The following is a 16,827-nucleotide window of genomic DNA, read 5'->3' as shown; positions in this document are numbered from 1 at the left end:
TTGTGGGAATACAACGAAACTGAAGATTTTTGTCAGGATGAAACAGCATTATCTTATCGTCGAAGCACGTCATTTGATTAGGGCTTTTACCGTTAAGCTTCTAAATGGGGTTGTGTAGGCGGTAACACATCAGTCTTTTTCGATAAACATCTCTGTTCTGTCAATTGCTACAAAAACTAGAAATCAACTGATATGAAAAATGAAATATTAGAATACTTTAAAGCTTTGCTCTGGGCTGTAGCCACCACACACTATATTTTCTCTTTCTAAACAGTTTTTGCCTGTTTAAATGGCAGTCTAATATATAAAATAATTTGTTTTCAGTGCCCTTAAAGCTAGTCTAAAATGAAAGCGCTGACAAACCCTTTGCAAAACATCATTTTGCCATTCAATGAGGTTGCAGACCAGTTTGACAGGCACCTTTTAAAGAATCCAATAAAAATATCATACCCGAACTCTAACCTGATCACTCAAAATGATGAAGTCTTTGAAGGTTTTATCAGATGTTTTTATGATTGTCTTAAATATATACATTTGAGCACAATATTGCTTAAAACAGACTCAAATGTGAGCCTTATCAATTACACTTAACAATTCGACCTTCATGAGTATTACATGAAGAAACAAACACCATTGAAAACTATATCAACATTTACAGTATTTACAGCAATACCTTGACAAATTCAAACAGGACCAGAAGCTCAAAGTCCCATTAAAAGCTTGAGTAACTGTCCCATATGCAAGGCGAAAGAAATCATGCGAATAAAATGCAGGCAAATGATTCTCAACCTTCATCCTTTGGTCCTTTCTTTATGTGGACCTCAGAGTATGTCACAGAGTCCTCGGTGCAGGTCACTGAAGTGAGTGCCAGAGCTGCACTGTTCTGTAATACAAGTCATTGCATGACATAATAATTGCATCTGGATATATAATGTGCAAGTGCTAACTGCAAACTGTCCATTTGCTTAATTGTTAAAGGGATAGTTCACCCAAAAATGAAAATGTACTCACCCTCAAGCCATCCTAGATGTATATGACATGCATATACATGTCCTGACTCTTTTAAGCTTTATATTGGCAGTGAATGGCAGCCCAAAATTTGAAGACCAAAAAAGTATATCCATCCATTATAAAAGTAATCCACATGGCTCAGGGGGGTTAATACAGGCCTTCTGAAGCGAATCGATGGATTTTTGAAAGAAAAATATCCATATTTAACCACCTTCTGTATACAACTTACGGGGGAAAAAAGCATAACTGGCACGACGTAAGCATTTTGAACACTTTCTTTTTAAATTCAATACTGAAGGCGTTCCGCTGGAAGCTAGATATTTTACTTTATGACGTTTTACATGTGGATATTTTTCTTACAAAAACCGATCGATTTGCTTCAGAAGGCCTTTATCAACCTCTGTGTGGATTCCTTTTATAATGGATGGATGCACTTTGTAGGTCTTCAAATTTTGGGCTGCCATTATCAAGCTTGAAAGAGCCAGGACATTTTTTTATATAACTCCGATTGTATCCATCTGAAAGAAGAATGTCATATACACCTAGGATGGCTTGAGGGCGAATAAATTATGGGATAATTTTTATTATTGGGTGAACTATCCCTTTAACATGTAGTAATTAACAAAACATCACTTGAATAATACAGACTACCAAATGCTCTTAATGGGCACTATTTACCTCATTTCTTGATTTCACGCTGTCTCGAGGAATGTTTAATGCTGCATAAACAACAGTTTCACTTGTTTCAGGGCAGGGTGATACATGGGTAGCGTCAACCTGAGGAAAAAGTACTTTAATACTTTTCTGAAAGACCATCAGCTCTGCCAATATTCAAAATCAAATGAAAAATGAATAAATAAATCTTACTCACATTGACTTCTTTTGTGTTAGGTTCTATCCTCAAGTGATCTAGTTAAAAAAAACAAGCTGTTTATTTTAATAACGGATAGCATGCTATCAGTAGTAATTGATAGCATGCCATCATTAGTAATCTGAAGCGCATTACGATAAACCCATAAACATCCGATTTTTAAAGAAATGTCACAATTTTTCTTACCTTTATAATATATGTGAATAATACACACAATGGAGATGATTAATAAGACACAGCCCAATCCTAAAGGCAATGACCACATCATTTTGTCCTTATTATAGGGGTTTGCAGTCGGTGTTGTCACAGTTGTTGAATAAGGCACTACAAATGTTGAAAGTGAGAAGTATGCAAGTTTAGCACAAAAAGCACCACAAAAGTGGTCTTGAGTGTATAGTTTTAATAGATTATGTGCATGATATTATCTGTCTTAAAACAAAATAGAATGAACATTTTAAAAAGAGTAAAAAAATAAAGCTCACCCACATATACATGCGTCCCATTTCCATATGCAACAGGCTCAAGCGTAGGTAAATCCATCTGTGCTGTGCAGTAATACATGCCACTATGATTTAGACGTATTGACCGCAGGTCCAGCGATGCATTAATAAACACAGCTCCAGATACAGACGATCGATTGTCAGACATTTTAATTGCTTCCCTCTTCATTACAGTTTGATTATTTTGCAACCACTTAACCATAATTCTTTGAACTCGCGAATGAGCTTTAATATGACAGGTGATGCTCTCACTTGTGCCTTTCAATTGTATTGTCTCAGGTTTTTGCCACACAGATATGCCAAGATATGGCAAAGTTACATCTCCAGGAATGAGACCTGTGAGAAAGTAGCAAAAAAGCAAAGTATTAAATTAATTTAATTTCATCAACCAACTGACATCGTGTCGATGAAAAGTAGTGTTATCGAGGAGGAAAAAACGATATTACCTGTGAACCAGATGGTTGCGAAGAGAGCAGAGAGACTGGTGCGTGTCATTTTATCTAAACTGCAGAGACAAGCGGGTTTCTCATGTTAAGCAGAGGCAGGTGTTTTTCATTTTTCCTGTGTGGTGTATCCTGCCGTCTGAAACAAAGCATCGCCTTATCTGCATAAACACGCGCTCCGGTGACACCCACAGTCAGGCCACTCTGTGACGCTCATTTTTGTCAGATCTACAACATTACTCATTTAGCAAATCTATTAATTTATTCATAAATACATTAAAAAGGCAATTCATACATGCAATAACTTCAATGCACCTCTTCTATGATGAGCATGCTTTTACTTTCTGTATTAAACTGTCTCTGTATTAAACTTAATTTTGAGGGAGTAAAAATGATAAGGGTGAAAAAACTGTCATAATATCATAATGAAGGAAAGCTTAATTAAAATTAATAAATTCTGCTCTGATATTTAGTGATTTTGTACTGCCTTATTGTAATTGTTTGCTTGCAATATTTTATTTTATTTAAAAATCCACAAGAAAATGTAATCCTCAAGAAAAGAAAATTAAGAATTCTTGAAAAGAAAAAGGAAGCCTATAGTTTTCCATAATCATGTATTATGTCATTAAAAAAAAAAAAAATCTGTATGATATACACTGAACCAAATTAAAAACGCAACACTTTTGTTTTTGGCCCCATTTTTCATGAGCTGAACTCAAAGATCTAAGACTTTTTCGATGTACACAAAAGGCCACAAATCTGTCTAAATCTGTGTTAGTGAGCACTTCTCCTTTGCCGAGATAATCCATCCACCTCACAGGTGTGGCATATCAAGATGCTGATTAGAAAGCATGATTATTGCACAGGTGTGCGTGCCTTAGGCTGGCCACAATAAAAGGCCACTCTAAAATGTGCCGTTTTACTGTATTGGAGGGGTCCGAGCTGGGGGGGGGGTCCAAAAAAAAGTAAATATCTGGTGCGACCACCATTTGCCTCACGCAGTGCAACACATCTCCTTCGCATTGAGTTGATCAGGTTGTTGATTGTGGCCTGTGGAATGTTGGTCCACTCCTCTTCAATGGCAGTGCAAAGTTGCGGGATATTGGAAGGAACTGGAACACGCTGTCATAAGCCGATCAAAAGCGTCCCAAACATGCTCAATGGTTGACATGTCTGGTGAGTATGCTGGCCATGCAAGAACTGGGATGTTTTCAGCTTCCAGGAATTGTGTACAGATCCTTGCAACATGGGGCTGTGCATTATCATGCTGCAACAATGGGGGCAAAAACAAAAGTGTTGCATTTATAATTTTGTTCAGTGTATACTTTTTACTTGATGAATGCACCACATCAATTATTTTCAACCAGAAGGAAACAACATTAATATAAACAGTACCTTTATAAGAACTATAGGCCAACTTTAAGTTTTGGTTACACTATTTTAATCTGTCCGTTTTAAGTATTAACATGTATTTACTAGAATTATGGTTTGGTTTATGGTTATGCATAATTTACTGCTATTTAAGTACACAAGATGTGTCCATTTACTTCAATTGTATCATCCAGTGCACTCTTGTGCATCTGTAATGTGTGATACAGTTTTTGTCCTCTATGCAGCACTGTTTTTGCTCTCCTCACTTAAAGTACCATGCAAAAACCGTGGGAAAATTGCCAGTGTACATTTCTTGGCAGCCTAGTAATGTGATTTTGGGGCCATTATCCATATGGCTGTATCAGTTGTAACTTTAACACTCTCTTCTCCCTTTGACAGATAATGGTAATATGGGCAAGTAGACAGACTTTTTTTTTCCTCCTCTTCCCTCTCCTCTTACATCTTACATTGCTTCAGCGTCCTGCACACATTCTCTCTCTCTCCCTCTCTGAAGTGGGATAGTGTTCAGCCCGGGTGGTAATTAGGTCATAAGCCATCTCTGACTCACTCAACTTCTCATCCATCGCCTTTCACACTTACCCAATCATCTGACATCCCCCATGAGTGTCTTGCCTTCTTGTTTCTCCTCCAGTCTTCCATTCAGTTTCCTGATCTTCTCATCACGCCTCGAGTAAATGTTCTCACCATCTCCTGCTCCTTCTTAACTCCTGCATCATGAGTCCTGGTCTTCAACGGTCGGATGGAAAGACAGACTGCTCTATCGATGGAAGTTCTGACCACAGTTTTGGAAGGAGTGCTGAGGCTCAAGGGACACCACCGCTAAAAAATTACATTTTTTTGACTATTTTCACTTGTTTTTGTCCGGCGTGGCCTATTAACATTGTGGCGTTGGTTTTTTCTCTGATGGTGAGTAGAAAACACTATTATTTTTGTTATTCTACTGGAGAGTTACATCTTCATATGCTGCTTTATTAAATCAAATTCTTAATTGAGGTTATATATCAAAACGTAGAGTGTATCTACAGTTTTCCTTACAGAGTTTTGGTCATATGCTGCTAAGAGTGTTTTTCTTAAGAGGTATGTTTCTTGTGGGTTTACTTGGCAGTGCGTTATACGTGTGGCTTTGAAATCTGACTAAACCTAATGTTCTTATGGTCCAGATAGACATATAAGTGGTATAAATAGATAGGCCTTAAGTATCTGTGCAGTTAACTTTGTAGCACTCCCACACATACAAGCAAGACTGCATACACTCTCACACCCTTTCCCCTACTCGAACATTCACACGACAGCCTGCAGATGTGCTCAATTGCACAAGGCATGTGAAAGGTGAATATTATGATGATGAACTTTCTCAGGCTGTTGTTCTCAAACAATGCTTATACAGTAGATGAACAGGAAGGTTTTTTTCAGTGGTTTTCTACCTGACATTTCACACCTTTACCTCAGAATGAGAGATGCAGTTATACGGTCAGGCCACTAACATGTCACTTTCTTTTTAATGTCAACACTGTTTTTGCAATTAATTTACTGAATATTATATAGAACATCGTTTCTCATTCTCATTAAAGTACATGAATATTGTATATTATGTAACAGTACACTACATTATAGTACAAACACACTATATATATATATATATATATATATATATATATATATATATATATATATATATATATATATATATATATATATATATATATATATATATATATATATATATATATATATATATACACATATATACATATATATATATATATATACATATATACATACACGTACAATAATATTTGTATTTTTTTATTAAAAAATACCAGTATTTATTGTAATTAATATATATGGTAGTAATAAATGAAAAAAAAATGAAATGTATAAACACACACACACATACACAATTATATATAATTAAAATATTATAAATAGATTCAAATAGATTATTTCTTTATTATTTTATGAAATGATAATAAAGATATATATAATATAAAGATACATTTATATAATAAAAATATATATACACACACATTGAAATACGTTTTTAAAAATTATCTTATTTAGAGTTTTTTCAATCAATAACAATTGTTACTGAGGGTGGAAAACTGAAATATTTAGATGAATCATGCTTAGTTTTTGATTAGTCTAATTACAACCTTACTATTTTTAATTCATAATTTATGATAAAAAAAAAAAAAAACAGATAGTCCTTGATTCTAACTGGTTGACCTGCATTCAAAGCTGTTGTAAACTGCTAAACTGCTCTACAAACATACGCCTGTTATTTATTAAAATAATTATTTTTATGGACTAACCATGTTATTAAAAAAGCAATAAACCCTGTGAAGCTGTGGTTTACAGTGAATTTAGAACAGCTAAACGTTCTGTGGTGTGCTAATTCACTGTTAATCTTGGTTTCTTGGGGCTTATTGCTTTATTAACAGATATTATAATAAAGAATAATGCATCATAGGGTACAATTAATCATGGGGTGCAGATCAAGACAGAGAGGTGGGATATTTTTTGTAAGGTACAGTGATTCATGGCATACATGTGATCCATTCACATCAGGGCATAAAAATGAATCATTTTTACCAGCTGCCCATTCCAGCCATTTTGCCCTGCATTCAATCTGTGCTTTTTAAATGTCACTACCAGACTAGAGGCAGCGGGGTCTGAATGGGGTAAAGTGCAAGGGTTTGCTGTGGAGAACAACACCTCAAGTTTCAGGTTGACTCTGCCTCTGAGTAAAACTTCAGGGCTCACTGACTACAGCAGCTGCAGGCGCCACCACACAGCCTGTGAGAAACTAAATGAGCATTACAAATCACGCAACCCAGCTTACTGCCCTCTGACACACTGATGGGTTTTATGCACACTGTATTCGTGTCAAAAGTGGTTAGCACAGTTTCTCTTTACAAGAGCAGAGATTTAATGCTTTGAAATGGTATTTTTGTTTCACTTATATGTAGTTAAACCAGGTTCAAAAATGACAAAACATGTTTTAATCAGTAGTAATAAAATGAGCATTACTTGAAACTGCATTAAATATAAATATTAAAAACTTTCAAACATTTTTAGATATTTAAATTTCATGTTTTTGGCATAAATCTAAAGTTTATTGTCTAATAAAAGAGTTCAGACCATCTGCTTTGTCTCAAATGTTATTAATACCTGAAAAATTCAGATTTTTAATATGTGAATCATCTTCGTGAAGTCAAATCATCTTTGTCATCCCAGTAAATGTGATTTAGTGCCAGTGATCTGTATGTCCAAGTCTCAGTTTGCTGTCTGATCATATTAAGAGGGCCGAAATGAGGCTGGCATCATCACTATGCTCCCCATCGCTGTCTGCTTTATGGGCCACATACTGAAGTCTAGTTTTCACTTGGAGACCTGCCACTGATGCTGCCAATGAAATATGCAGCAAATTTCACATTAAGCATGACATAATTTCTGTCTCACCTCAATCAAATTAATCTCTTTGAGGTTTTCCTTCCTGAATTTATTTCTTTTGTTAAACTGGGTAATTTCGCAATTGCGATTTCTCTCTCTAATTCAGTCTCAAAGCAGTTATGATGCTGAAGACTATGAAGGAGCTCAGCGGCTGGGGAGGAAGGCTCTTCACATGGGAATCGCTTCTCTAGTCATCGGCCTTCTGATCATAACGGTCTTCTGTATTGTACACTTCACCACGGTACTCATTTGCACAAAACAGCTCAATGTTTTGAGTATATTATAAATGTGACTTGTTAAAGGAATGGTTTAATCCAGACATCATTTACTCATATCTTTCCAACCCCATATGCATTTTTAAAAAATATTCTGGTTAGTCTTTTCAATATAATGAAAGTGAATGAGGACTGGCAAAAAAAAAAACCCAGAAACAAAACACTTCATGTGACTTCATGTGCTAAATTTCAAGTCTTCTAAAGTCATATGATAGGTTTATATGTGAAACAGACTTGTGATGAATTGAGAAATCAACTTTCCTTTGAGCCTTTGGTATATAAAAGTTCGTCGTGATATAAGAATATCCTGTAAGTATCAGCACTGAAAACGTCCTTGTTAGTCAAAGAAAAGCTTTTATAGACACCAGGCCCAGAAAACGAGAGATCTCAGAATATGTCGACCACTGACGTAGGACGCAGAAGCACCACCTCAAGCCCGCCCACCGACTCGTGGAATGATGCGGAATCGATTGTAAACAAGATAGAGGTTGAGACTGGATTTGCAGACATATTGAGATTAAAACACTATGCTGTGCTAGTGTTAGACCGATATATCGGCCGGCCGATATTTGTGATTTTTACGTGTATCGGCATTGGCCGATACAAGGCTGCTGCGTTCGCCGATATTTTTTTCCTGCATTATTTACAGACAGGCAGCTCTCACCGTCTTCAAACTGTCTTGCTCTCCCTCCCTCGTGCATATTAATCAAAATCAATTGAGAATTGATACGATGGTAAAAGGTCGAAAGACTGAAGTTTCACATGGAGCATTGGGAGATTTTTTTCCTGAATTACCGCTGGTGTTGCTCTACAAGAGATTAAGTTAAGTGCACCTACACTCTAAATGCTGGGTTAAAAATAACCCAAGTTGGGTTGAAAAAGGACTAACCCATCAATTGGGTTGTTTTAAGCAAACATTTAACCCAACCGCTGGGTCAAAACAACCCAATTGCTGGGTTAGTCCATATTCAACCCAACTTGGGTTATTTTTAACCTAGCATTTTTTAGAGTGTTACCATTAAATGACTAGGCTGTAAATAGTTTTAAAATTAAGTATAGTACAGTCAGTGTGCACTTTATTATGTTGCTTGCTTGTTGATACTGTGTGCAATAGTGTAATTATTTTATTTATGCTTAAATATTTATTTTCAGAATTTATTTTCAATTTATTTGTATTTTTTTATTTTATGGGATAGAGAGAGCATTTTCTTGTGGTGCCCCCCTGAGCACTTGGTGTCCTGCGCGTGGTGGGAGTGGCGGCAATGTAACAGGCTGGAGGTGTTATTGGTTCATTCGTGATCTAGGGCTGTCAACGAATATTCTAAATTCGAATATATATTTGAATAGTTTTTAAAAAACGAATTTCGAAGGTGAAAATTAATATTCGAATAAATAAAAAAATGTGGGAAAAAAACGCCCGCGGTAGTAGAGGCGTGGCTGTCTGCTTTGCGAGTGGGCGCTAGCGCGCCTGAAGCCTTGTGTACTTTGGCCCGTCTCCAGAGCGCGAGCCCCCGCTGACTGCGCGCGCTCCTCCCCAAACGGACGAGGCGTTTATATTTGACGCGCTCGGCGTTGTGCTTTTCTTTGAAACGACAGATGGCGACTCGGAGTAATTGTTCTATAAACTATCAGGAAAAGCGTCGAGAAGAAGTGGGCTAATGTACACAGGTGACGATATTTATTTTAGTACACTTCACCGAAAACCACACTACAAAAGAATCATGTAAAACAGATCAAAATAAACCTTGATATTACTTGTGACATGAGAACAAAATGTATGTAGAAATGTAACGTTAACTTATACAACTCAATTTATGATATCTAAATGTTTCATAATTTCACTAAACACTTTAGTGAGTTTTCACTTAGTTTCACTTTTCTTTATTAAACGGACTTTATGCTTTTGTAGGCTCGTTTTATAAATATAAGCAACTCATTTGTATGTGCAAACTGGACCACCCTTACTTTGCATCGCCCGCCACAAGCTCTCTGTCTGCAACACGCGAGGCCATAACGGAGAAATTAATTTAGTTCATTTGTAAGGACATGAGAGCGATCAGTGTCGTGGATGAGGCGGCTTCAGGGAGTTCTGTCCAGCAATGGAACCGAGGTACTGCCTGAATAGATATTGCATGAATGAAGGATAAATGCACTGCTTCCACTGGTTTGATTATTTACCGTTTCATGTCAAAGAAAAGTTCCATGTTTACCACAGCACAGCTCGCTCGGAGCGTTCAATAATATGCTGTAAAACTTATATTAATATTTGTTTCAATCACTGAATGAAGCCTGCTATATTTTGGACAAGAGTCGCGACCTTAAATTGCTTGCACAAAACTCTTGATCAGCTCTCGAAATGTGTTTGTTCATTTAAGCCGTTATGAGCAGAGAGCGTGAGGGCGAGAGAGAGTGAGGTCTGCGGTCTTTAGCCATTAGTTGATTTACTTGTTTTTGTGTAGGTAATATGTTGTCAAATATGTTTAAACTTAACTAGACTACCTATATAAGTAGTTATGTCTCTTTGTATTCATTTGTCCTGTTATTGACGTAATGCGTGTCATTGATAAAATGCGCAACCAGATGTTCGAATAGTTCGAATATTCGTGCTTTTTTTAGAGGGAATATTCGAACATCATTTTTGAGCAATTTTGACAGCCCTATCGTGATCAGACTCTGACTTGTAACACCAGCTCGCAAAGCCCAAAGTCCCGGGGCTATGTGTGTGTGTGTGTGTGTATGTACGGTTCGCGGTTATATTCACTGATGATCGAGCGAAATGATACAGAAATAATATTCCAATCAATCGCGGGTGGATGAGAGATGAATCATTGTGTTTGTTTGATAAAGACATTTTGCAAGCCCTGGCTGTGGGCTGGGTGATTCATTCCGGTTGCCGTTTGATACACGCTTTCACTGACAGGGGAGCAGAAGCTCATTAAATATGCAAATCTTATCCAATCCTAGCCATCAAAACCGATCGTTCATTATGATGTTTCTGAATGTAAAAACCACACAAACGTCATAAGTTGATCTCAGACAACAGAATACATTTTTTTTTAAAAAGCCATTCATGACACCTTAACATTTAACTCATTAATCACTGAAAATCTTGACACCTGCTCCTTGGAGTATTCATTTGTTAACAAATCATTATTTTATATTGAATCTTCTATATGAATCAGTTGATTATGTTCACAAAGTGAATGAATGTGAATTAGTTCACAAATCGACTGATCTGGTTCAACAACTCACTGACTTGATTGTTACGATTGCAGTGATTATCAAGATTTAAGTGAACTTAAAGTGCCACATTTATGCTATTTTATAGGTTCCTAATTTTGTTTTGGAGGTCTCCTAGAACAGGTTTACAAGCATCCAAGATTTAAAAAAACAAACACTTTAATTCTCTCATAATATACATTGCAGCATCTTTTCTTTTCTCACAGTGAGTGTCGTTTACATGCACCCTCATAATGCGATTATAATGTGATTTTGGCAATATTGCATTTAAACTTTACTTCATGTAACGCAATACTTTGATCAAACTAATGCGATTAAGCTCATAATCGTAGTAACCATAATCGCATTAAACTATGTAGCGTATGCTGATTTTAATCGCAATAAACAGGCATGTAAACAACTTAATAGCATTACCGCTCTGACCAAAGTGCGCATGTGGCGGACATACATGGATGCCGTGTGTTGTTCACACAACTTCCTGAATGAACTCTGTGACATTATTCTGAAGTTTACTCTTCTCCAAATCACTCTGTCAACACAACTCGCTGCGCAGTCTCCGTATCTTCATCCAGACGGCGTGAAGAATGTGACGGCAGCGTAGGCAAACCCGACATTGTGATGTTCATCATGACGGCAAATAATATCCAGTATGTCCATAAACATTGATGTGAGTAGATGTGCCCGAACCTAAATTAGTCCATCCCACCGGCAACTCTTCAGCACACCCCCTCAAGCGTCAATGGTGGCAGACTCTGCTGAGCCATGCTCAATGGCACCGGGGATTCCCCACAGCAGCAAGCGCTCCTTCCTCCTGGGTTTTGGCACCAATGTAGAGAGGTTAGTTGTTCAGTGAACAAGGAGGCGGGAACCGGGGAATGGTCAAACTCTTTAATTATAAAACTAAAACAAAACAAAAAGTAAAGCGGCAGCCCCTCATGGACTACTGCCGCCGAAACATAACAAAACACAACATAAGATCCAGGCCCGGTCCTCTCTCGTCTTGCACTGTTGTCACTACTCCTTTTATTCATCCGGATCTCCTTCCGTGAGACTCGAGGCCAGTGCAACGCGCAGGTGACGGTCACTAAGCACTGAGGCGTGTCATCAACAGGACATTCGCTTGGCAGGATCGACGAAGAAAAGTAGTGGCTCAACCATTGCAACATAGTTCAGAAGAAACAACAACGCACAAACTCCGCACAAACGCTCGTGAAGTTCGCCGTCCATTGTAGCATTTTCCTTGCCTCAAGCGTGTTGTTTTTGAATTGGTCTTTCCGTGACTGCACACTGTGCACAGTACTGTGCATATTGCCACCTAGTGGACTCTTCTGTCTTTCTTGCGCATGTGCTGTTGTGCGCGGACTGTGGGATGGCCAAAGTTTACTTTGGGCTTTAGCAATCGCACCGCTGGCCTCGCTCATTCCCACGGCTCTCGGCCGGGTCCCTCTTGCCATAACGTTGTTCACGGGCAGCCAATTTAGACCATAGGCTGGCATTTTGCAAAAATAACAGCGCGCAACAGAGCGATGTGTTTCACACACTCAAAGAGAGAGCAAGAGAGTCTCATACCACACTGATTTGACGTGCTACATGCAAACAATATTCTTTGTTGTATTTTCCTGTAAAATAACGGCGTTCATTTGGAATTATTCAGCCTTTATGAACAAGAAGAAACTAATGCTCAAAAGCCAATCTCATTGGCTGGTGCTCACCTATTACTGTCCCTGTTTCGATTTCAGCAAATCAGTTCGAGCGAACGCTGACAACATGATTAATATTCATGAACCCAGAAGCTCATCAATCCTTAGTGTGTTTATATTGTTAGTAGTAGTAGAATTCGTAGTATTATCTTATCAGTATTATTGTTAGTTTTTTTGTTTTTTTTACAGAAACACGGAATGACCAACAATGTCTTAAGCACCACCACCAGTCCTAAATTCAGTTAAAATGTTGCACATGATCACCAAGTTTAGTTCAAATTACTTGAATTCTATCATTAAATTATTTGCATTATTTTTTTTTGTAATCAGAAGACATGGTTGGGATTATTACTTTTGCTGTTTGCACAATTTTTTGCCACTGTTTGCACCATGAGAATATGAATAAATACAGAATCTGTGTTTACATTTCAAACTTGTCATTGATTTAAATTATTACTGTTTGTATTTTGTATCACAGTTGCACAATTCAAACATTACCTGCACTTTTACAGAAAAGTACATCTGCCATTTTTCCATTTCTGAAAAGGCTGGTGTTTGGATATTTACTGTTTTTTTCTTTTATAATTATTTTATGAAATGTGTTTATTATGGCGCATATTTGATGATGGGTATGTTTTACTTTATATCATTGTTTGTTTTTCTGAGGCTCTCACGAATGCGTGCAGCTCTCACTTGTAGCCAAAAACATGGGGAATGGTACTAAAGTTATATCGTCATTGATATCGTTATCGCAATAATTAATATAATCACAAAAATATTGTGATAAATGTCCATATCGCCCATCCCTACTGGAATTACTGACGACTCATTTCAGGCAGTTCAGAATCGGTTCTTTCTTTTGGGAGACAAGAACTCCATTTATCGTGCACTTTGCTCTTTAAAACTTTGTAGATATTTACATTCATAAACAGCTAGATTACACACTACATGAAAGGTAATAGCACAATAAAGGCACTTTAAATTTCAGTCTGTTCATCACAAAAGGCTGTTATGTGGCTTCAGAAGACTTGTAATAAACCACAAGAGTCATATTGACTTCTTTTATGGAGCTTTTGAATTTGTTTTAGGCTTGAAAGCTGCCTTTTCCTATTTAATTTGCTTCTTTTCTGTCCCATGATATGAAACCATAAGTGTCTGAAACAACATGAGCATTATTAAATTAAGCTCTTTTTGTTTTGGGGTGAACTATTCCTTTAAATTATCACTTATAAATGATATTCTCATTTGCATGTCCTGTTATTTAAGTAGCACGATTTGTTCTCATTTAGTAAGAAAATATTACCTTCTTTTATTGCTCTTTTTTATATCAACTAAACAGAATGCAATCTGATGGTGGATAAACCGGTATGGCAGGAAGACTATACTGTAAATTGGTGGCGATCGGTTCCAGTGAACGCCAGAGGACACTGTGAGCTAAACCCAGAACATGGTGTCACTGTGGTGGCACCATGTGCTTGAACCATCCCGGGTTTATAAGTAATCAATATTTTCAAATGGAATGTATAAGTGGGTCTGATTTGCCCAAAGCATGGCCAAGAATCCAAACTACTGAAAATCTTACACTAAAAGTCACTTCATATTCATACCATCTCAACGATATATCAGAGTGATGTTTATTCCTGCAGGCAGTACAACTGCAAGTCTGTATTCACTGAGTATGACGACATTTCAAATGTTGTAAATGTGTAGTTTAGAGGTGTACATTGTGCTTGTCCTAAACTTGGCATACTAAAAGAATGCTTGCACCCAAATAGCGAACCATTGCTTTTACAGAAAAAAAACAACCAGTGTTATGTTGTACAGGTGAATGTAAAATGACAAAGTATGATAATTTTTTTAAGGAAAATGTGAATAAATGTGCAATGTATGAAATGTGTCTGTCTCAGTTTAATAATGGATTATAGCAGGCACAAGCCACTCCCTCTCCTACTTCACACCCAATGTAATCTGCAGCGTTTGGAGTATCCTGTATTTTGATATGTAATATTATAGCCAGCTACAGTTAAATATAGCTAAATTTGTCTCCAGTCTTGGCAATCAAAGTAAAGAACTACTAGCTACACATGTGATAGAATACTTAAATGTTTCATTGATAAGTTTTCAGTGTACTTCAATATATGTGTGATTATATTAATCAGTGTGTCACTACCATCAATCTCACTTGATGTTTTTCCAATATGTACTGGTGGTTCATCTCTCTGCTGTTGCCACCCACCCATGTCTGTTTTTATTGAAGTGTTCTTTGCGGATACAGTTCCACTTCTCTCAGTACCTCATTGCCAGTCATATCATGACACTGCGAAACTGGACAGCCGTGAAAATGCCGCAAGATTCTGATGAATACGTGTGGACTCTTAAACACAGCTGGCTCACTCCATCACAGGACACACCCAATCTGGCACAGTCCCTAAAAAAATAATACATTTTTATTTTTAAAATATTACAATACATTAAAAAAATTAAAGCTTTTAACTGGATTATTAAACAACTTTTAATTGAATGTTATTAATTTAAATAAAGCTGGTGCGATATAAAATAATTATTTGAAGTATATATGATTTCCATTATAATAGTACATAATTCATAAGTCATGCATAACATTTAAAATGCTTTCTATTAGTCAACAATCCGTAGGTAAGTAGTCAAAACAACTCTTTTAACATAGTTTATGGACAAGTTGTAGATTTCTACACTACACTAATCTATCCTCCTAAGACCCAGGAAAACAAAGTCTTTTGAATTTAGCATTTTTTCATGTCATTACACTGTTTAGAGCATAGGAAACAATTGGAAAATATTTTTTTTTGAAAAATGTTATATGTATCGGCAAAAACAATGGGATTTATATTCCATTCACCAATCAATTTTTAGGTTTCAGGTTGGGGTTTTTTAATAACCAAACTGTGTTTAAAGATGATTCTCAACTATGTTATGAAAGATATAATGGAATTAATTGATATGCCATTTTACTTTATGCCAGTGGTTGTCAAACTTTTTATACCAAGTACCACCTCAAAAAATATTTGGCCCACCATGTACCACCATAATGACCAACATTAAAATACAGTAGCGTAATAGGCCTAATTATTCAGCTAGCTCTGCACAGTTCAAAAACGAGGCAGTTTATTCCTAATAAGAATATTGATTGTTGTAAATACAGTTTGTACATTAACACTGCACTGTGCTTACAAACAGGTCAATAAAATAATTAAATAAAGATTCAATTAAAATGTATTGTGTTTTAACATTAATTTATTTAGTGATTCCTCTGCGTACCACTAGTGGTACTCGTACCACACTTTGAGAACCACTGCTTTATGCAATATGTGGGTAAAATGGTAATACATGCGTTTTCCCATTCAATGCAATGTATCTATACACTGTCTAATTTGCAAATTAATGTGTTCTTGGCGCAACTGAAGAACATTGAAAATGATGAAAAAACAAGTGTAATAATGGGAGTAATAGTTGGCAACATTTTCATAATAATATCTAATATTTTTATGGGAACATTGATGTGTAATTTATTTCCCTATTCACTTGTGTCTCCCAAAAAGCCTGATAAACATGCTTTAAGTCCCGGTGTCCTCTATAGAGGACATGAAATCAATGCCCCGTTTTGTAAAAAGAGTCATTTTGCTTAGAAATCCCATAACATTTTCTTTGATAATTACTAAATATTACCATATTTCCATAAGAGTGCTAAATTTGATCATTCAGTCATTTTTAAAGACCAAGGAGAAGTTGTTGTCCTGGTGAAACCTCAAAACAAATGGTATCTCTGAAAAGCAGGACATCCAGACATAAAACTGTGACATGTATGGTGTCAGAGAAATACAGAAAATAATGTCCTCGTACGAGGACAGTGGCACCCATGAGGCTATATAGCAGACAAATGTGTATTGTATACATTATATCCAA

The 16,827-nt window shown here is 36.6% G+C and overlaps 2 protein-coding genes across 2 annotated transcripts; one reads left to right on the top strand and one right to left on the bottom strand.

The window, feature by feature from the left end:
- Positions 1-490: 490 nt before the first annotated feature.
- LOC307132856 (uncharacterized protein) lies at positions 491-2,959 on the bottom strand. Its single transcript, XM_079827432.1, has 6 exons — positions 2,829-2,959; positions 2,365-2,718; positions 2,069-2,206; positions 1,883-1,920; positions 1,690-1,788; positions 491-883 (listed from the first exon to the last, which is right to left on the bottom strand). Exons 1-6 carry the CDS (start codon positions 2,875-2,877, stop codon positions 785-787), a joined length of 777 nt encoding a protein of 258 aa, XP_079683558.1. The 5' UTR covers positions 2,878-2,959; the 3' UTR covers positions 491-784.
- Positions 2,960-4,931: 1,972 nt separating this feature from the next.
- Positions 4,932-15,325, top strand: LOC307132154 (transmembrane protein 233-like; the record flags this gene model as incomplete). The annotated part of the gene is made up of 3 exons (XM_079826321.1): positions 4,932-5,123; positions 7,777-7,911; positions 15,161-15,325. The coding sequence occupies 3 exons, from the start codon at positions 4,932-4,934 to the stop codon at positions 15,323-15,325; spliced, it is 492 nt and encodes a 163-aa protein (XP_079682447.1).
- Positions 15,326-16,827: the final 1,502 nt, after the last annotated feature.

Source organism: Gobio gobio, assembly GCF_949357685.1.
Source record: "Gobio gobio genome assembly, chromosome: 10".
Taxonomy (NCBI): Eukaryota; Metazoa; Chordata; class Actinopteri; order Cypriniformes; family Gobionidae; genus Gobio; species Gobio gobio.
The sequence above is the reverse complement of the archived record's forward strand: the minus strand, read 5'-3'. Positions and strand labels throughout refer to the sequence as shown.

Coding starts and splice junctions, on each gene's coding strand:
- LOC307132856 (XM_079827432.1), bottom strand. CDS start 2,877: ATGACACGCACCAGTCTCTCTGCTCTCTTCGCAACCATCTGGTTCACA. Junction 2,719..2,828: donor CGCAACCATCTGGTTCACAG/GTAATATCGTTT, acceptor ACTTTCTCACAG/GTCTCATTCCTGGAGATGTA. Junction 1,921..2,068: donor TATTCACATATATTATAAAG/GTAAGAAAAATT, acceptor TTTTTTAACTAG/ATCACTTGAGGATAGAACCT.